We start from the raw sequence: 20,822 nt of genomic DNA on the forward strand, positions 1-20,822 counted from the left end.
CTCCAGCAAAATAGTAATTTTGTGATGTAATATGAAATAGATGGCCAAAGCTTTCTTTCCTAGAATCACACTGTGAAAGTCAAATTGACAAAAAAAAAAAATTAAATAGGAAGGATAATACAGCATTAACAAAAAAAAAAAAAAAAAAGAGAAAAGGGAAGAATACTCAAACATGACAACTGCAAAAAACCATTCTAGCATTACTGCAACAATCTATCTTAGTTAGGGAATTGTTCAACTATGAAAAGACGAACATTGCCTCCTATGTTCTTAATATTAACATGACTGGCTGTAGCACGTTAATTAATAATGATTTATTCGATTTTTCTGTTCTCAAAGAATGCAACAAAAGTAGAAAAATAATGTGCTGTAAGTCAGATGCTTTGGTATTCTGAAAGTGGAAATTAGTTTAAAGGATAAGAATGCTGTCATAAAGAGAACCTATTTGAAGCTTGACACTAATTTGACAGCAAAGTGTTAGTTACCCCTGAATGCTCAAAAACAAAACAGCAAGGTATGCAATGCAGAAATCAGCTTCTTTCATAACACAATTTAGAGTCTCTATTCAAAGCAACATGTAGGCTTTGCAGCATGTATGAAAAAAATTGAGTTTTCATCAGCATCATGGTTCCAAGCCATTCAAGCGATATCACAGCATCACATTGTTTAGATGTTTGATATAAACCACGGTACTGCAATAATACACATAGGGGAAAATTCAATAAAGCACAAACATGAAATATGAACAAAGCATATTCCTCTATAGTGTGTGTTTATCTTAATTAGGAGCACTATGTGTCACTTTTGTCTGCTGATTCATTACTCTGCTATAAGTATGAATCACTTCTGATAAGTTTTCCTGATACCAAGAAAAAAAATAATAATGGGGAGGGACCTCCAGCTGATTGACAGCCTCAGCTCTGTTGCTGTGTGCTGTGTGAAGAGGGGTGTGCCCCCTTCCCTCCAATCAGCTGTCAGAGCTCTGCTCACAGAGTTCTGCAAAGTGTGACTTCAGAACTCTCAGACAAGCTTTATAATTCAGCACTTTGAATGGATGTAGAGAAGATTAAGCTTCAGATAAACAAGTACAACTTATCTAAGATAATTTGTTTCATCTCTGTGTATCACCTGAGGCCAATCACTTCACAGGGTATATGGAAGGATTTACAACCACTTTAATCCCTCTTGTTATTTTATTGTGCCAAATTCATGAAGCATTTGCGACACTTTTTGTCCTGACAGTGACTTGTGCACCAAATTCAGGTAGTTCTAAAATGCACCACTTTGTTTTTCCAATACTTTATTTAACCAGGATCAGGCGGTTACCATGTCAACAAGACAATATACGTAGTGAATTATACAACATAATACAGTATATGAAGTCCAGACATAAGAAGGGATCAGCTAATATTTAAGAGTATAAGTCCAACATAAAACTCTTGGTTCCCTCCCAGAGAACTATAGATGGTGCAGGTCCAGTAACAGAAAAAGGAAAGCAAACTGTCTAACCTTTTTAAATTGTTTTTGAAAAATAAAGGAAGGCAAAGGAAAAGGCAAGAGGGAAGTGAAAAAGAGAAATAGAAGAGAAAGGAGGGAGGGTATTGGGGGGCAGGGGAGGGAGTGGTGAATAAACAACAAATAAATAAGCTGTTACTGTTGTCCAGAAGGGTTTACTATGGAGCTTGTTTTAGTCTGTAGCTTAAACATCAAAAAGCACTTTCCCCTCTTCAGAGCAGACAAACATGTTCCACAACGCCCAGGTTTTAGAATACCGTTCTAAAATGCACTACATTGTGTTGCACTGAGTGCGCCATTTTACATTGTATCGCATTGAATTCGCCAAACGTAAGAGTGGAGCTAATTATGACCAACTCTCTTTTGGCATACAGAGATAAAAACGGACTCAGAAAGATTTTGCAAAAAGTGTCTCACACGCATTCTAAAAGTGGAGCAGCATGAGCCAAATTTAGGAACAAGTTCTAGACAGGTACATACATTTGACACCTTCGTCAGCACTTTTAGAATGAATATGAGACACTTTAGCAAAATCTACCTGCTCCAGTCATTATGGATTCCAGGGATAGTGTTTTGAAGGAGTAAGGCACATGCTGTATGCCCTTCTCCCAAGGTGAGGAATTTACTGTGTCTTAAAAATATTGGGTGGCCTACTGTAACTATACGTTACTTTACATTTTTTGTCTATTACTTTGGTAGCAATAGCAGATAAAAGTGAATTTGTATAAATTTTTTGGTAGAAGAAACTTTATTTGTCTCCTCCTAAAACTCCTTGACTCCTGTCAATATTTTTTTAACCTACACTGCCGGTGGGCCTTGCACAGTGCAGTGTACACTTACAGCATCTGTAAACTTCCAAGGAATTCAGTCAAGTGCCTTGATAATGCAACCTTAGCATTTATGCATAGGAGTTGTAACACTTCAGACTGCCTGATGGTTAAAGAAGGAAGGTGCCAGGTCTAGAAAAAGAATTTAAGAAGGTGGCTGTGGTTATATAGAGCGGAATCCTGTCATCACTGGAGAAAGGAAAATGCAAAAGTTAGTTTGCCATAATGTGCATGTATGGCATGTATGCTTAAACATTATGGCAACTGCCCCATTTTCATCTACTCCTTCCACACTTTAAGGATCAGATGTCATTACACACATCCGAGTTTTAAATTCTATTCTTATGAGTTTGCATTTAAATACATGTCATATATGCATAAATAATGCATAGTAATGTGCACTCCAAAGTGCATTTCAATGTGCTTTGCAACATGCATCAAAAAATAATCCCATGTGTTTCATTAAATAATTTATATAGAAAATTCCTGTGCTGTGAAACAGAGAGGTGTGAATCCCATCCCATGCTCATGGGCAGGCTCTGAGGAAGAGGAAAGGCATTGAAATGTGTCAGCCAGTTGCTGAAAGGACTTCATATCTGTGATGCGACAATCTCAGTGCTGTAACATTAGTGTTGATGTGTCTTTGTCAAATCTATGTTTGTGAGTATGAATTTGTACTTTCTTTTAATAAGCGGTTTGTATTGAGGTTAATGTGCTAGGCCAGTGCGCCCTCTGTTTATTTCTTGATTCCATGGAATTAACTAGAGGTTTACTGGTCAGTGAAGTCTAGACTATTAGTGGAGACATTTTTTTTATAATCCTTCCAAAATACTCTACAAAATTCATAGTTAAAAAGGGCAATATGTAGTCCTACCTGTCTACATTACAGTATAGTTTAATCCAAAAAAAAAAAACACACCATTTAAAATCTTTTTGATGATTCAATAGTGAGCATATGCTGCAGTTGCAGATGATAGGAAGATTTTATTTCCCAATGCTTGTAAATCCACAGTATACTTTTCAGATAATGTTGGTTTATCTACCCTAGGGAAGTAAACTGATACACTTTATACACAGCTTTTATTTCATCCTGAACACTGAGACTTTTCAGTGATCAATTTTAAACATCGTCTACATTTTCCAAATTTGTATTTGCTGGCTCTGTAAATGCTTTGCATATGCAAACTTTGAACATTCTGTGAATGCAGTTGAATTCTATAGACATAGCTGTGTATATTATTTCGGTATTGAAACAAGCTAAACAAAATTATTGCAAGCTCAAATGAATGAGCAGATGTCTCTGCAGCCATTGTTCTTAGTAAGGGACCTGACCATCAAAGGACATTCTAAAGGTATATATTAACACAGGCATTTCCGAAGCTTTATAACTATATTGCATCTGCCCTAGGTTAGCAGCTTCTAAACTTGTAAACAAGGCAATAGGATGTGACAGATCATGAATCTACATGACAGCGATTGCATTCTGAACATGGCACTGTATGACCTTTGTTATTAATAGGTTTCTCAAAGAAGCCTGTGAAGAATTGGTCATTGACAGAATTTGTTTCCAAAATATCCTCCTTTAAAATGGTTAAAAAGGCGGAAGGTTTTTTTTTTTTTTTTTTACCTTAACCTCCCTGGCGGTATGATGTTTTCAGATTTTAGGTGCTGAATGCGGTACCATTATTTTGCATGTAATTCTTAAGGACGAGCAGCCCAAACTATTTACATATGATTTTTTTTTTTGCGTTCTTCTTTATAACATCTCGGGTATTATAAAGTTTGAAACACAAAATCATAAATTATAATATAATAAATAACTATAAATAAGTTAAAGTATATATATGTATATATATTACAGTAAAACTTCAGGCAAGGGCACTGGTGGGCAAACTAAGGTCAATTTATTTTATGTAGTAATGAATCCAATAGGATTACAATATATCAGTGTGTTTGTGTTTTACTTTTTGAATTTGCCGTCGGTTCAACCCCCCTGCGACGCAACGCTTGGAGGGAACGGAAGTCGGGGCACACAGCATCAGGCAGGAGATCCGGCTGCCACACACTGCCGGAACACTTTGCGGGATCCCGGGGACAAGGTAAGTAACCTCTTCCAGGATACAGAGATTTCTCCCTGACGGTACCCCGAGTGTGGATCGGGGTTACCCCTAATGGCACTGAAATTCCACCCTGAGCCACACTCGGGAATACCGCCAGGGAGGTTAATGCATTCTCTGCATTAGGGTAAAAAACTTTGGTGCCAGAGGATCCCCCCCAGCTCCCCTTATACTTACCTGAGCCCAATCTCGATCCAGTGATGTGCATGAGAGCTTTATACCCTCCCAATGGGCAGATTTATATCAGCAGAGGATATTGGCTCTCATTGCTATTAATCAATTTCCGTGACGAGGGAGCAGGGGGCAGGGCCAACACAGACAGGGCATCTCGAGATAGAGCCCACACAAGTGCCCTCATAGAAAGTTGCTTTCTATGGGGCAATCCCTGAAGAGGTGGAGCAAGGAGTGCCAGTGGGGGACCCAAGAAGAGGAGGCTGAACAGAGCAGGTAACTATAACATGTCTCTCAGTTTGTGCCAATTTTGCTACTATTTTTTACATAAAAACATACTGTATTGGGGTTGAATTACTAAAGCAGAAGAATGCACAATCTGGTGGAGCTGTGCAGGGTAGATAGTCAGCTTCTAACATTCCAACAGCTTGTTCAATTAAGCCTTAAAAAAAAAAAACCTGGAAGCTGATTCTATGCAGAGCTGCACCGGATTTTGCCCTGTTTTAGTAAATCAACCCCATTCGGTCTTGAATATGTGCCAAAGAGTCACCTAATCTAGTATGAAAATGTGGCATTAAAGATTTTGTATATTCCATAGTTGGACAACTTTTTATCATTGCAAACTTTGAGACAAATAAACTTAAATTGCTATTATAACACACAAACATAATGCATATCTAAGAGGGGGTGCAGCCATGATGTATGTAAATATGTTTTGGGCAGTCAAAAGAATTTATAACTGAAAACTGAGAGAACTTAAATGGTAAATGGTTGGTGATGAAATCTTCTGACAAAACTTTGACTCTGATGATTATTTAGCTTATTTAAAGTTAACATCAGACTTGGCATTGAAATTTCAAAAGCTGTAACAGCCCTTTAGGGAAAAAAATGCAAAGATTTTTAATCCTTGTTACCCACACAAAGAAGTATGATATTATATGTTGAAAACATAACTACCTTGCCCTATCCTGGGGTGACCAACTAAATTTAGTGAAAGGCACTGAACACATTTCTATTTTTAAGGCTCATTTTACCAAATACTTTTTCCTGGATTTTAGATTGTTGTATATGTTGAACATTCTTAAATCATTTTGGTGCAATGTGGAATTTTAATTAGCTACTGCAGATGTAAAATAATACACATAAAATACAGCTATTTTCCAGAAGGGAAAGGTGACTGTAACATTTTTAGGAGGTTGGAAAGAGTTGCATGATTTAAAAAAGAGTAATCCTTATTTAAATATAATTTCATTAACCTATATGAAAAATAATTTGTTGAAAATGTCTTAATTCTTAACAATAACTAATAAAAATAAATAAGGGTAGTCATAACCTTTGAAACAATATTTCTATATGTTATAAATAACCTGCACGTAATATGGCAGAATTCCAAGTGGTTCTGACAAGCTAAGGTCTGACACTTCGGGGTAACTTTCCAAAAATATCCACTCACACATTTCTATTGACCCATGACTGTGATGGGCAGCTTTGCTGGCCAATAGGAATGTGCAGGAGATGGGGAGAGTAGGGATTTGTGGAAACTAAAAGAGTTACTGGTCGCTTATCAATCTGTATACATGGTGGCTGCACTTTCCTTTTCAGGCAAGAATTTCTGCAATTACAGAAGAATACCAATTGCTCTTGTAATTTTCTGCGCAATAAACTGATACCTCAAAATCTTCTGTGAACTACAGAGCACCACCTCTCTATGTAATAGAAAGAGTGGGAGGTGTTTGTAGTAAAAACCAGAAGAGGAGTCCATTGTGACAATGCAGGTCCCCCATAGATACAGTACAGTGAATGAGTTGTTACCCGAGGATAAACTGCAATATATTACTTTTTTTTTTTTTGGGGGGGCTTATATATACTTTAAGGAGAAAGAGTATCCTAAGAATTTTCAGAAGTCCAGCTTACCCAAGACGGCGTTAAAATCACACTTTAAGAAAAAAAAAATTGTGAAATATTGTAAGTATAGGGAGACAGCTGTTGTAAATATAATTAGCAAATTTTAAATACATAGTAAGTATTTAGCTGGTATGATTAACAATACAATTTGACAGCTTGAGAAGTGTCATAAGCATTATTCTGTGAAAACTGCCAAAATATGCATTTTTTTTTTTTAAGATTCCAGAACACGGCACATGGATAATGCAAAGAAAAATCAAAGTAAGTGATGATAACATGCTGGCTGTTCCAGATTCAAATCTAGGACACCCATGTGACTGTTGATAATGCATTATCCCTTCAAAGAAGCTGCATGTGTATTTTTCTATTGAAAGAGATAAAACCTTTCACATGAACAATGATAATACAATCAGAGCCAGGCATCTGGAATAAAACTATAATTTTAATTAGATAAAGGAATCCACATTTTCCTTGGCGGAACGGGCTTGATAAATTAGCTTTCTTTGAGAATATGCCTAGCTTATTGTGGAAAACACTACAGCTAAATTGAAGCAAAAATGTAAAATGCACCATAAAAAAAGATATAAAACTGTTATGTGCTAAAAACACCTAGAACATATGGTGAGAAAACAGTGTTTAGAAACAGGATAACACCTTATGCAATTGACTGCACTATTTGAAACAACAGAAAGAAAAGTTCATGATTAAAAAAATTAAGGAACATTCCATGTATATCCAGGCTTTACAAATCCAAGTGCTGTTTCTAAATTTTATTCTGTCTAATAATTTCTGAATCGCAACCTTAACTCCTTATAGACAGTGTTGCACAGGTCTATATTTCATCATCAGAACTATAAAACTATAAATTAACCACAGATATCTATCCTCTTAGGTTTATTTTGATAATCATGCTGGTTACCCAAAGTCTTTTGATGCGGTTTATCACATCTCACAAATGACAAAACTGTCATACAACCATGACTTATTTGCATGTTCACAAGTATGGTTATATGGAACAAACAGTTAATAGTTTATATATAATTCAAACACTGACTATAATAACAATACAAATTCTACCTCGTAGAGCAGTGTTTCTCAACCTTTTTAAAATTATAGACAACCTCAAGGCACCCTTTAAAATTATAGACAATCTCAAGGCACCCTTTAACCACTTGCCAACCGGCGTAGGGTTACGTCGCTAGCCTGTGAGGCTCTAGGGAGCGAGCGCACGCCGCCGGAGGCGCACTCCCACTCCCGCTTGGTCACGGACCCCCCCGCGCGTGTGCCCGTCAAACCCGATGTCCGCTGGGCACTCGCGATCGTCCGCTACACCGGGAGAAAGGCAGGCGGCTAATGTAAACAAAGCCGCCTGTCATTCTTCCCTGTGTAAGAATGGAGATCATATGGTTCTGCTATGTAGGACTGTTGATCTCTGTTCTTACACATCAAGCCACATCCAATCACACTTAGAATCACGCCCCTAGAGACACACTTTACCCCTCCCTGTCAAAAAAAGTTAACCCCTTCACTGCCAGTGTCATTTTTACAGTAACAGTGCATATGTATAGCACTGATTACTGCAAAAGTGTCAAAAATTTCAGTCAAGGGTCTGATCTGTCCGCCACAATGTCGCAGTCCCGCAAAAAAAAATTGCAGATCACCGCCATTACTCGATGGAAAAAACAACAAAAAACAACACAAAAAAACAACAAAAATTACAAAAATCATTCCCTTAGTTAGTAAACGCAATAACTTTTACGCAAACCAATCAAATATACGCTTTTTGCAATTTTTTTACCAAACATATGTAACATAAAACAAATTGGCCTAAAATGTTAAAACATTTTGATTTTTACATTTTTTTTGGGGGGGAATTTCATATAAAAAAATGTGAAAAATATTGTTATTTTTGCAAAATCAACGCTCTTTTTTTGTTTATAGCACATGATCAAAAAATCGCACAGGTGATCAAATACCACCAAAAGAAAGCTCTGTTTGTGGGAAAAAAAGGACGTCAAATTCGTTTAGGTACAGCGTCGCACGAACGTGCAATTGTCCGTTAAAGTCACGCAGTGCCGAATCGCAAAATAGGCCCAGGTCCCGGGCTTAAGTGGTTAAAATTATAGACAATTTCAAGGCACCCTTTAAAATTATGGGCAGTCTCAAGGCACCTCATTCTAAAATGTAAAAAAACTATTCTAATAGCTTTACATAATGCAGCAACATCCACACACGTAGGATGCTCAACATTAGAGGTGATTTATTCTTCCAAAGCAAATACACGTTTGCACACTGGTACTGACTAGTATTCCAATGTTTCTCTTCTCCCTCAATTACTCTCCACCAGTCAACAAATGTCATCCCAGTGCTGAGGGAGAGGAGCACAGGAGGGTCAAACAAGGATGCTGTGGAGGCAACAGACATTCTCCTTATTAACTGATGATGTCATTGGTTGTTAGGATGCCAGTGCCTAGGAAGTTGTAATGGTGCATAATGAAAACCTGTGGCTTTGTGTAACTAAAAGGCAGGCTTCATCCAACTACTGGCTTGTATACAATTTTTCAACATTTTGCCAAGGCTTCCCTGAAGAAGCTCCAAGGCACCCCGGTTGAAAAAGGTTGTCGTAGAGGACCATTGATTTACTGTAAAATATAGACTGGAAATATGCAGATTTAGGTAAATAGTTTGATGTGCAAAATTGTAATGTGAGCCTAATGATAGAACCACTAATTGTTTCTTCAGTTGCATCCAAAAGAAGTCTATTCTGAGAATACCGTTGAGAAAATACACAGTAAGGTTGATATACTAAAATGAGAGTGCAAAATCTGGTGTGGCTCTGTATAGAAACCAATCAAGTTCAAATTCTTTTTTTTTTCCAAAGCTTAATTGAACAAGTTTAAGTTAGAAGCTAATTGTCTACCATGCACAGCTGCATCAGATATTTCACTCTCCAGTTTTAGTAAATCAACCCCATTATGGGAATCCTTAGCTATACTATGGTACTTTTACTGACACTGAGATCTGTATATCTCAATAATTAGTAAGGACTAGAATCAAAGAACGATTCTAATCACCAGAGACTAGTCTGTATTGGACTGGCAATAGATATAGAATTATATGTGACAATGTTGTTTTGTAGCCATTATTCATTTTACCTTGAGCTATGTATACTGAGCATTCACAAGAACATTCTGATAGTGTTGTATCTTTGCATAATATTCAAGTTTAATGTGTTGACATGCCATTTGAATAGAATGAGAAGTCATTTTGTGATCAGTCACTTGATTGCTGTTGAATTGTTGACATATTGCACTTTGTCTTTTCTTTTGAAAGCACTGTTACTAGTTCTAATATAACAAAACTTTTTAAATATATATAAAAAAAAAATACATTTACTAGGCAACATACCAAGGGATCACCATCTTTGTCATTTTCTGGTACATTTTTGGATGTTGATACTTCTTTGGCAGTGGCATATCCATCATACCCTACATCTTCTGGCCGTAACTGCAGTAAGGCTGGACATTCACGTTGAGATGCAGCAGTATTCCAAGGGAATGTGTCCTTTATCCATTTTATTGGGTCTTCCCAAGGAGCTTGTTTACCATACATCTGTATACATGAAACATAGTTCAGCTGGTATTAATTCCTGTAATGTTTTACACAAACACACTTGCCATCAGACCATCACAAGCTCAAATCTCACAGGTCAGAATCAGTCAGTGTATATCCGTAGGGTCCTTTCGCACGGGCTTTCCAATCAGGTCCACCTGTCAGTTTTTCAGGCGAACCTGATCGGATGCTCCATGTACCTCTATGGAGCAGTGGATGTCAGCGGTGACATGTCCGCTGACACTCAAATCCAAATGGATGGAATTCCTATTCTTACATCCGTCTGGAGGATCAGATAGGATAGGATCGGATGAAAATGGACAGGCGGTCCATTTTCATCCGATCTCCCATAGAGGAGAGCGGGGATCTGACAGGTCTGTCTCTGCAAAGTAAGCGGAAATGGAGCTGTCATCCACCTGCTCAGCGGGAATCGGCGGATCGATCCCCGCTCAGCAAAACAGAGTCTGCCCGGGCGGAAAGCCTGTGTTAAAGGACCCCTACCCTTTCCAAAATATCATTTAAAGTGTATCAAAAGGCAAAATGTATTTATTTTAATTTTTTTTTTTAAAAGAGTGGAGAGGGATTGTTTGTGCCTCAGTTAGGGAGATTCACGCTCTCTTTATTTGTTCTGTTTACCGTTATCATCAAAAGTGAAATTAAAAGAAAATCCCCCATTTTGGATTGTCCCCAGAACAGTAATAGAAGGAAAATCTTCCAATGGGGACACTAGTTCTGGTGACCCTGGTGACACACCGGGATTCCTTTACTTTGGAGGGATTTTCTCTCACTTCCTGTCTTGGCTCTGGGCCAGGAGGTAAAGAAAAATATCCCCATTGGGACACAAATGGCAAAAAAAAAAAAAACTGACAGGGGTTATAATCCTCCCTTAATCTATCCAAAAAGAAAAGCTTTGCCTTTAGTTACACTTTAAAAGTTACACAGATAGTTTGGTTGAATAAACTCTTATGTAAATCATGGTTAATCCTATTCAAAACACCAAAATCCCAAACAAACATCTAAATCCTCCCCAACATTATAGCATGTGCCAGTTTGGTTTAAAAGAGAACAAAATCCCACAGGATCAACATACTGAATTAAATCATCAATTTTTATTTATTTTTTAATAAAACCTTTTATCCTTTTTTACATTGTCTAACGGATCTGCTAAAGTAAATTCTTGTGATTCTACAACACTGTCACGGGAATTATGTTAGGAAACACTTTTCTTATAGTTAACAACTTCTTTTCTACCTACAGTTATTAATATCCTTTTGTTTTCTGCAGTGACCCTAAAGAACGCATGTAATAAGAGACAGGTGTTCAGATCCTTCTCATATAATTATGCATAATAAAATGAAAGCAGAGCATATTTGTTAGAGATACGTTACAACAAATTTTGTAGCTATCGTCCCTTTGATGAGAAAGATACGTTAGCCTAGGTTTACATATATGCGGTTGCCGCTGGTTTTTAGACTCATTTTGCATTGCATTTTGCGGTTTTAAACCTACGTTTTTTTATGCGTTTTTGCATGCAGTTTTCATCCATTTTGTACTTTTGTAAATAGCTGGTTGTTAAGGAGCATGCCGGGAAGCCAGCTAGTGCATCCCTAACAACCAATAAGTCATCAGCTGTCAGCGGGGTTCCTCGCTGACAGCTAACTGTAAAAAAAAAAAAAAAAAAACGACTGGCAAAAAAAAAAACACTGGAAAAAAAACTGTGTAGGGTCCCCCCCCAATCCATAGTAGGCTCTTCGGGTATAGTATGAATGTTGAGGGAAACCCCCCCAAAAAAATGGCGTGGAGTCTCCCCAAAATCCGTACCAGACCCTTATATGAGCATGCAGCCCAACAGGTCAGGAAAGGGAGGGGACGAGTAAATGCCCCCACCCCCCATGAACTTTACCATGCTGCATGCCCTCAACATAGAGGGTGCTTTAGGGCAGTGCCTGCCCACCCCAAAGTACCTTGTCCCTCCTATGTTGATAGGGACAAGGGCTTTTTCCCCACAACCCTGGGAGGTGGTTGTGGGGGTCTGTGGTTAGGGGACTTATCAAAATCTGGAAGCCCCCATTCAACAAGGGTGCCCCAGATCCCTGCCCCCATGTGAATGAGTAGGGGTACATTGTACCCCTACTCATTCACCAAAAAAAGTGTCAAAAAGAAATAAAAAACACACACATAGTCTTCAACAAATCTCCTGATGTAGATCCACCATCGATTACAATGCCCGCCACAGCTGAAAAAAAAATTAAAATTTCTACCCGCGACGAATGCTAACCACCGACTGCCTGCTCCTCCATCTGACAGTTCTTAAATAGGTAAGAGGTGGAGCCACCCAGAGACCTTAGCAGCCCAGCAAGCACTGGTCGATGATGTTACAGGGGGTGATGCCACCAGGTGATGTCACAGGGTGGTCCTGCCCCTTACCTTTTTAAGAACTGTCAGATGGAGGAGCAGGCAGTCGACGGTTAGCCTTCTCATGGGTGGAGCTTTTTATATTTATTTCTATGAATCTACATAGAAGGACATTGCTTTTTTTTTTTTTAAAGGAATTGTCAAAAACTGTGTGTGTTTTTATTTATTTTTGACACTTTTTTGGGTGAATAAGGATCTGGGGGCCTCTTTGTTAAAGGGGGCTCCCATATTCTGTTAACCCATTTGCCCCGCAGACCCCCACAACCACTGCCCAGGGTACTGGGAAAGAGGCCCTTGCCCCCATCAACATGGGGACAAGGTGCTTTGGGGTGGGGGGCCCCTAAGCCCCCCCCGTGTTGAGGGCATTTGACCTGGTATGGTTCAGGAGGGGGGGCACTTGCTCATCCCCTCCTTTTCATGACCTGCCTGACTATATGCTCCGATAAGGGTCTAATATGGATTTCGGGGGTACCCATTTTCTTTTATTTAATTTTGGCATTAGGTTCCTGTTTAAATCCGTGCCAGACCTAAAAGGGCCTGGTATGGATTGGGGGGGGTGGGGGGCATGCCTGTTTTGGATGATTTTTATTGCCGGCAATGTTTTTTTTTACATTCAGCTGTCAGCAGGGAAGCCCGCTGACAACTGATGACTATCGATTGTTAGGGACGCGGCTACCAGCTTGCCTGCCCATTCCTTAGCAACCAGCTATACACAGTGTGTTGAAGAGAAAAAAATCTGCAACACTTGCGTTTTTGGTGCAGCTCCATTGAAGTCTATTAAATGCAAAATTCAATCTGCTGTGGGAAAAAAGTTAATTCCCCTTTCCAAAAAATGCAGCACCACAAAGCACACAGACATGAACTACATCTATAGGAAACCATGTTGAATGGACTGTAGTGCGCTTCTGCAAAAGGAACCAAAAATGCAAAGGTCTAAATCTAACCTTAGGAAATTTGTCATGAGTCTCAAAGTTGAGATGGCAAAGCTGTAATCAACATTGGTATAGAAGATGTAAAAAGGAGTAAGAATGTATTTATTAGGTCATCAAAGAATTTTGAACTGTGTCTTATTAAAGAAAAGAGCCCTTTTATTTATCATTAAGCTCAGTATAAGTTTATCATTAAGCTCAGTAATAAATTTGCAAACAGGTGAAAATACTCTCCTAGCTGTTCACAAAGCGAAGAAATGTGGAAAGTGTTTGAGTATATTACCATAGTATTGATGACCCTTTTTGCTCCTTGTTTTCATTCAGAACTTTCATACAAGCCTAGCAGATAATGATTAAAAACACAAAAAATGTGGTTGGGTGTATGTAGCTGTCCTTTTTGGGCCCAAACTGTGTGGGTTTTCTGCCTTTTCATGCTGTAACATGTAGGAGATCCTTAGGCTTGGAGGATCACCTAATATACACAGTTTGATGGGGTATGCTCTTTTCTGGATCATCAAGTCTGTCTTAAAGGATAATAGTTTGTTTCTCATTATTATATAATAATAGTTTTCTTCCTAATTGATGGATGACTAAGGCAGCAAGTGTTTAAGCTTCATTAATAAATTCCAAAAGTCGTTTTTTTGTGTTCTGTTATAAAAAACTCAGTAGCATCAGTGTAAAAAAAAAAGAAGTAAGTGTAAAATAAGAAGTAAGTACATCTTATCTATGCATTGCTGCTTTCAAATCTGCACTTGATGTTGCCTGCTTTATTTTTGATGTATAGTTTTTACGGTGAGCCCAAATGTATTTGTCTGTGTATTTGCCTATTGTCTGTATTGCCAAATTCATAATTTTTTAGCTATTTTAGTAGAGCTGTGTACTTGGATTAAAGTACCACCTGGTGGTGATTTGTATATTCACAGCTTATATTTTATTCCTCTTCTGTATAGATAACATGTAACATTAAAAGATATCAGTAAACCCCTTATTGTAAAAACATACTGAAAAAAGTATAATTAAGTGAAAAAAACTGTCGAAATTTCAAGTTTCTAGATTCATTTACTGTTTTCTCTTTTTCGGCCTAAATAAAGACACTCAATGGGCAGGACCAAGGTACTAATAGCTAGCTGTAACCATTTGATTATAAATTTTGTTCAGCAACATTTTTACACTCATAAAATTGAGCAGTTTATGGTGTTTTGTTGCTTAGAAGTTATTTTCTAGCACTAACATATTATGGTGAATGCTTAAAAGCAAATATTTATTATATCGCAGCTTACAAATTCTTAGGCTCCATGTACACGGGACGTTGTTAAAAGTCCCTTTGAATGCAGGAATTTTTAGGACGTTTGAAACATCCGTTCAGTCGCGTTTGTACCCGCGTTTAGCGGGCGTTTAGCGGCGTTTGCGGGCGTTTGCGTTTAGAAGCGTTCCTAGAGGTCAAAAAAATTATTCCCTTTTAAAATGGAAAAAGCGAACGCTAAACGCGGGTCATCGCGTTCAGACGCGTTCGGACGCCGGGAAACACACGTTCGAACGCAAATAATTGCGTTCTAAAAAAAGTCCCTGAACGCAACTGCCTGCAAATGACTGTAAACGACCTGGTGTACATGGACAGATAAGATAAAATGTAGATGGGTTCAGGGGCTTCTGAAAAAAATGCCCAACTGCTCCTAAAGGACCATTTCCAGCGTCCCGTGTGCGTCCCGTGTACATGGACCCTTAGATGTAATGGCTGCATTAATTTTCTTTTGCAGGCATTCACTCCTTAATTTTCCTGGTGATATAGCCCTTTAAGTCTATTACCTTTCCACAGAACTAGCTGTTGTTCTGGATTAACTCAACGCCTTTAACTGCAAATGTAGCAGTTAGAGGGGCTGAGATAATTCATTTACCACTGACAGAGGTGCTTACAATGGTCCGTTTTTATTCAGTCATATAAAACCTTTATCCTAAAAAAAAAAATGTTGCTGTAATAGCTTAAAAAGTGTAAGGTGGGGGTTGGCTTCTATTTGTTAGTGTACTGTATCTAAATCTGCTAGTGCCTTTAAAACTCCCCAGCTTCCAGTTTTACAATGCTGCTGTCCAAAGATGTCTCCAAGGTGGCTTCTTCATTCATTGGGTAAGCTCCCTAAGGCAGTAAGCATGTTATTGGTCTAATCATCAGGTGAAAACAGTAGGGGAAAAAAGCCTAAAAAAGCAAACCAATGCAGCCACTACAGAATTGGTATGCTGCAATATGTTACATTTTTGGTTTTGACTTTAATACTGCTTTGATGGCAGCACTTTGGCATTGGTACTAGAATAAGGTATTGTGGCAGGAATGTGTCTTTCAGAGTTTATAGCTATTGTAGTTGTTGGCTATCAGAAGCCTAGACAATGTGGCTAGTCATCTGATGATATAAGCCAATTTCAGGAAGTCATAGTGCACTTGAGAGGCCCTAGGGTCATGCCACTGGCTACACATTTATTACCTACTTATCACAGGCGGCTACCTGGGAAAATGATTGCATAATTGGTGCTTCAATAGCCTTCAGCAGAAGTGACAACATCCTGTCTTTTCTCTTTAGACCTGACTTTATCTTATAAATGTGATTGTAGACCTAAAGTGGAAGTAAACCCTCCCATTGTTTTCAGACAAGGAAGCTGCCATCTTGGCCTCTGGTTAATCTACAACTGCCTTGATGCTGCACATGTGATCAGTTATGACACCAGCCATTGGATAGTTTGACAGTTTGGTTGAGAGCACAACCAATGGGAGTGTTACATTCCCGGCACATGTTGGAAATGTAGAGTAACCATTTTTTGAAACTGTTAATGGATGTGTTTATTTCCGCTTTATTAGGCATGCAGTAGGAGGGGAGTTTTTTTTTTTTTTATACAGGTTTACCATGCAATTATTATTATTATTATTAATATTAATATTATACAGGATTTATATAGCGCTACCAGTTTACACAGTGCTTTACAATGGTAGGGCAGTCAGTAGGGTTACAATACAATTCAACATAGGAGGAATCAGAGGGCCTTGCTTGTTAGAGCTTACAATCTAAAAGGGAGGGTTAAGTGATACAAAAGATAATAACTGTGGGGGAAGAGCTGAAAAGAAAAGTTGTTAGGTGAAAGCAGGATAGGCTTCTCTGAACAGAAAAGTTTTCAAGATCGCCTAAAAGTGGATAGAGTTGGAGATAGTCGGATAGATTGGGGTAGGTAATTTCAAAGGTTCGGAGAGGCTCAGGAGAAGTCCTGGAGGCGAGTATGGGAGGAGGTGACGAGGGAGCTAGAGAGCAGGATGTCTTGGGAGGAACAGAGAGGATGATTTGGTTGGTATTTTGAGACTAGGTTAGTGATATAGCTGGGGGACCGAGTTGTGGATGGCTTTGTAAGTTAATGTTAGTATTTTGAATTTAATTTGTTGGGTGAGTGGGAGCCAATGGATGGATTGTCAGAGAGGGGTAGCAAACGCTGAGCGCTTTTTTTAAGGTGGCAGCAGCATTCATGATCGACTGAAGGGGGAATAGCCTATTTAAAGGTAAGCCAAAGTTAATAAGAAGCACTCTAAAATATAGCCAGTGCTTGGTTCAAGCCCTGGAAAAAATAATATGTTGATTTGCCGCACACTCTGAATATCTATGTTATCTGCAGATTAGACAGATTATGCTATGATATGCTATCATATTTGCAGAAATGTACTAGGTCTCTGGCGATCAGAGAAACAGCAATCAAACTCTTTAAATGGTTGTAATATGCCCCTCTTAAACTGACTCCTTTCTCCCCCATATTTTGGGCATTATTTATCTGAAAAACATATCCATACAATTTGTGTTGCCACACAATGGGCAACGATGTATAATTGAAAATCCTCAATGGTCCCTTTCTTACGGGTGATTATTTGACTAGACTCTATTATGTTGATTTAAAAAGGTCTTTTATACTACTCATGGCTCTATGTCCCACTTCTCTGACAAATGAAATCCCTGGTTTATGCACCATATTACTACCTCAGACTATATATATTAATATACTGTTCATATTATTTGACTTATATTGGTCTCTCACTTTTGTGTAGACTACTATTTTACATGCAGTTTTGTAGCACATATGATTTACTCTCCTATACAGTGCCTTGCGAAAGTATTCGGCCCCCTTGAACTTTTTGACCTTTTGCCACATTTCTGGCTTCAAACATAAAGATATAAAACTGTAATTTTTTGTGAAGAATCAACAACAAGTGGGACACAATTATGAAGTGGAACAAAATGTATTGGATATTTCAAACTTTTTTAACAAATAAAAAACTGAAAATTGGGCGTGCAAAATTATTCAGCCCCCTTAAGTTAATACTTTGTAGTGCCACCTTTTGCTGCGATTACAGCTGTAAGTCGCTTGGGGTATGTCTCTATAAGTTTTGCACATCAAGAGACTGAAATTTTTGCCCATTCCTCCTTGCAAAACAGCTCAAGCTCGGTGAGGTTGGATGGAGAGTGTTTGTGAACAGCAGTTTTCAGTTCTTTTCACAGATTCTCGATTGGTTTCAGGTCTGGACTTTGACTTGGCCATTCTAACACCTGGATATGTTTATTTGTGAACAATTCCATTGTAGATTTTGCTTTATGTTTTGGATCATTTTCTTGTTGGAAGACAAATCTCCGTCCCAGTCTCAGGTCTTTTGCAGACTCCATCAGGTTTTCTTCCAGAATGGTCCTGTATTTGGCTCCATCCATCTTCCCATCAATTTTAACCATCTTCCCTGTCCCTGCTGAGGAAAAGCAGGCCCAAACCATGATGCTGCCACCACCATGTTTGACAGTGGGGATGGTGTGTTCAGGGTGATGAGCTGTTTTGCATTGTTGCCAAAAAGTTTGATTTTGGTTTCATCTGACCAGAGCACCTTCTTGCACATGTTTGGTGTGTCTCCCAGGTGGCTTGTGGCAAACTTTAAACAACACTTTTTATGGATATTTTTAGGAAATGGCTTTCTTCTTGCCACTCTTCCATAAAGGCCAGATTAGTTCAGTATACGACTGATTGTTGCCCTATGGACAGAGTCTCCCACCTCAGCTGTAGATCTCTGCAGTTCATTCAGAGTGATCATGGGCCTCTTGGCTGCATCTCTGATCAGTCTTCTGCTTGCATGAGCTGAAAGTTTAGAGGGACGGCCAGGTCTTCGTAGATTTGCAGTGTTCTGATACTCCTTCCATTTCAATATTATCGCTTGCACAGTGCTCCTTGGGATGTTTAAAGCTTGGGAAATCTTTTTGTATCCAAATCCGGCTTTAAACTTCTCCACAAAGGTATCTCGGACCTGCCTGGTGTGTTCCTTGTTCTTCATGATGCTCTCTGCACTTTAAACGGACCTCTGAGACTATCACAGTGCAGGTGCATTTATACGGAGACTTGATTACACACAGGTGGATTCTATTTATCATCATTAGTCATTTAGGTCAACATTGGATCATTCAGAGATCCTCACTGATCTGCCGGAGAGAGTTTGCTGGGGCTGTCGAAAGTAAAGGGGCTGAATAATTTTGCACGTCCCATTTTTCAGTTTTTTATTTGTTAACAAAGTTTGAAATATCCAATAAATTTCGTTCCACTTCATGATTGTGTCCCACTTGTTGTTGATTCTTCACAAAAAATTACAGTTTTATATCTTTATGTTTGAAGCCTGAAATGTGGCAAAAGGTCGAAAAGTTCAAGGGGGCGAATACTTTCGCAATGCACTGTACATGAGTTTCTTGATTGTATGCTTTTTCTGTTAGTTTAGCTTTATATAGCGCCAACAGTTTACGCAGCATTTTACAAAATAGTAGGGAAACAGTACAGTTACAATACAATAAAATACAAGATGAGAAGTTTTTTATGAAAAGGGCCCTCTTAATCAAACGATCTAATATGGTGGGGCAAGGAAGTGATAAAAGATTCCTTGGAGGTGTGATAGGCTGCTTCCCTGAAGAGATTACTTTTTTGGGAGTCACCTAAAGACAGCACAATAAAAAGAAGTTTTACTTACATCATCTCTTGTTCCCACAGAATCCTCCTCTAAGTTAGACTGGTCCCCCAAAGATGCTTCTGTTTTACATTACCTCATAGGGGCCAGGAGCGCTGGCAGGGGACCCGTGAAGAGGAGGATCAGGGCTGCTCTGTGCAAAACAATTGCACAGAGCAGGTAAGTATAGACATGTTTGTTATTTTTTTTTAAAATTCCTATTTATGAATGTATAATATACAATGATACAAATGGAAAATCTCCCTTTTTTGACACACATGGTAAAGCTGCTGCGATAGCTGTAGAATTTTAAAGGAAAGGGGTCATTGAGCTTAGCTTACTGGAGAACCGTGGGGGGGTTGTAAAAAGGGGCTTCCAGATTCCGATAAGCCCCCCACCCGCAGACCCCGATAACCACAGCCCAGGGTTGCTTGGCAGAGGCTCTTGTCCCCATCAACATGGGGACAAGATGCTTTGGGGGCACCCCAAAGCACCCTCCCCATGTTGAGGGCAAGCAGCCTGGAATGGTTCAGGAGGGAGGCGATCATTCGTCAAGTCTGCTTGCTCGGATAAGGGTCTGGTATGGATTTTGGGGGGAACCCCACGCATTTTTTCTTTCTTTCAATTTTGGTGTGGAGTTTCCCTTAAAATCTGTACCAGACCCAAAGGGCCTGGTATGGATTTTGTGTGTGTGTGGGGGGGGGGGGGGGGGGCTACCCTTTTTTCTTTTTTTTTTTAATTCTGTCATAGGGTTCCTCTTAACCACGTAAATACAGGGCACTTTTACCCCCTTCTTGCCTAGACCAATTTTCATACAATACACTCACTACAATCACAGCACAGCACTAAACTGACTGCAGTACACTGTGTAACATAAGAATCAGTCCTACACTACACTGTAATAACTGATAAATATATATACTCAACTATCTGAGATATCCTGCAATAGATGAAAAAAAAAATATATATATATTACACTGGCTGATTTATTACTAGATAAAATGCACAATCCACTAACTGCCTGCCTAATCTGACTGCTATCTTGCCTTTACACACTCTACACAGCTGCTGTGTAAGCAGCAGCTCTAAAAAAGTGTGGGGCATAGACTTAGCCCCTGAACCATGAAGGGCTAAATGCACCCTGCCTTTGGCCCATCATGGTTCTGACAGGACATTGTGCTGTGATTGGCCAAAGCATACCGGTCATGTGCATGCTTTGGCCAATCATCAGATCATCAGTAATTCATTCACTGTACCAGCGCAGTGCATTATGGACCACTCATCGGTGGGCGAACTTCCCGCCAAGCGCCCCATTTGTTCGTGTGTTCAGCGAACGCCTGAA

At 39.0% G+C, this 20,822-nt stretch overlaps 1 protein-coding gene across 15 annotated transcripts in view; it reads right to left on the reverse strand.

The window, feature by feature from the left end:
• NAV3 (neuron navigator 3) overlaps positions 1 to 20,822 on the reverse strand; it is a 921,889-nt gene that overhangs the window by 1,870 nt on the left and 899,197 nt on the right. For all 15 annotated transcript variants that reach the window (XM_082254072.1, XM_082254071.1, XM_082254082.1 and 12 more), the window contains one exon: positions 9,944 to 10,147. In XM_082254072.1, the coding sequence (XP_082110198.1) occupies positions 9,944 to 10,147 (204 nt within the window). The remainder of the gene's footprint in view (positions 1 to 9,943; positions 10,148 to 20,822) is intronic.

Source organism: Pelophylax lessonae (genome assembly GCF_965119305.1).
Source record: "Pelophylax lessonae genome assembly, chromosome: 4".
Taxonomy (NCBI): domain Eukaryota; kingdom Metazoa; phylum Chordata; class Amphibia; order Anura; family Ranidae; genus Pelophylax; species Pelophylax lessonae.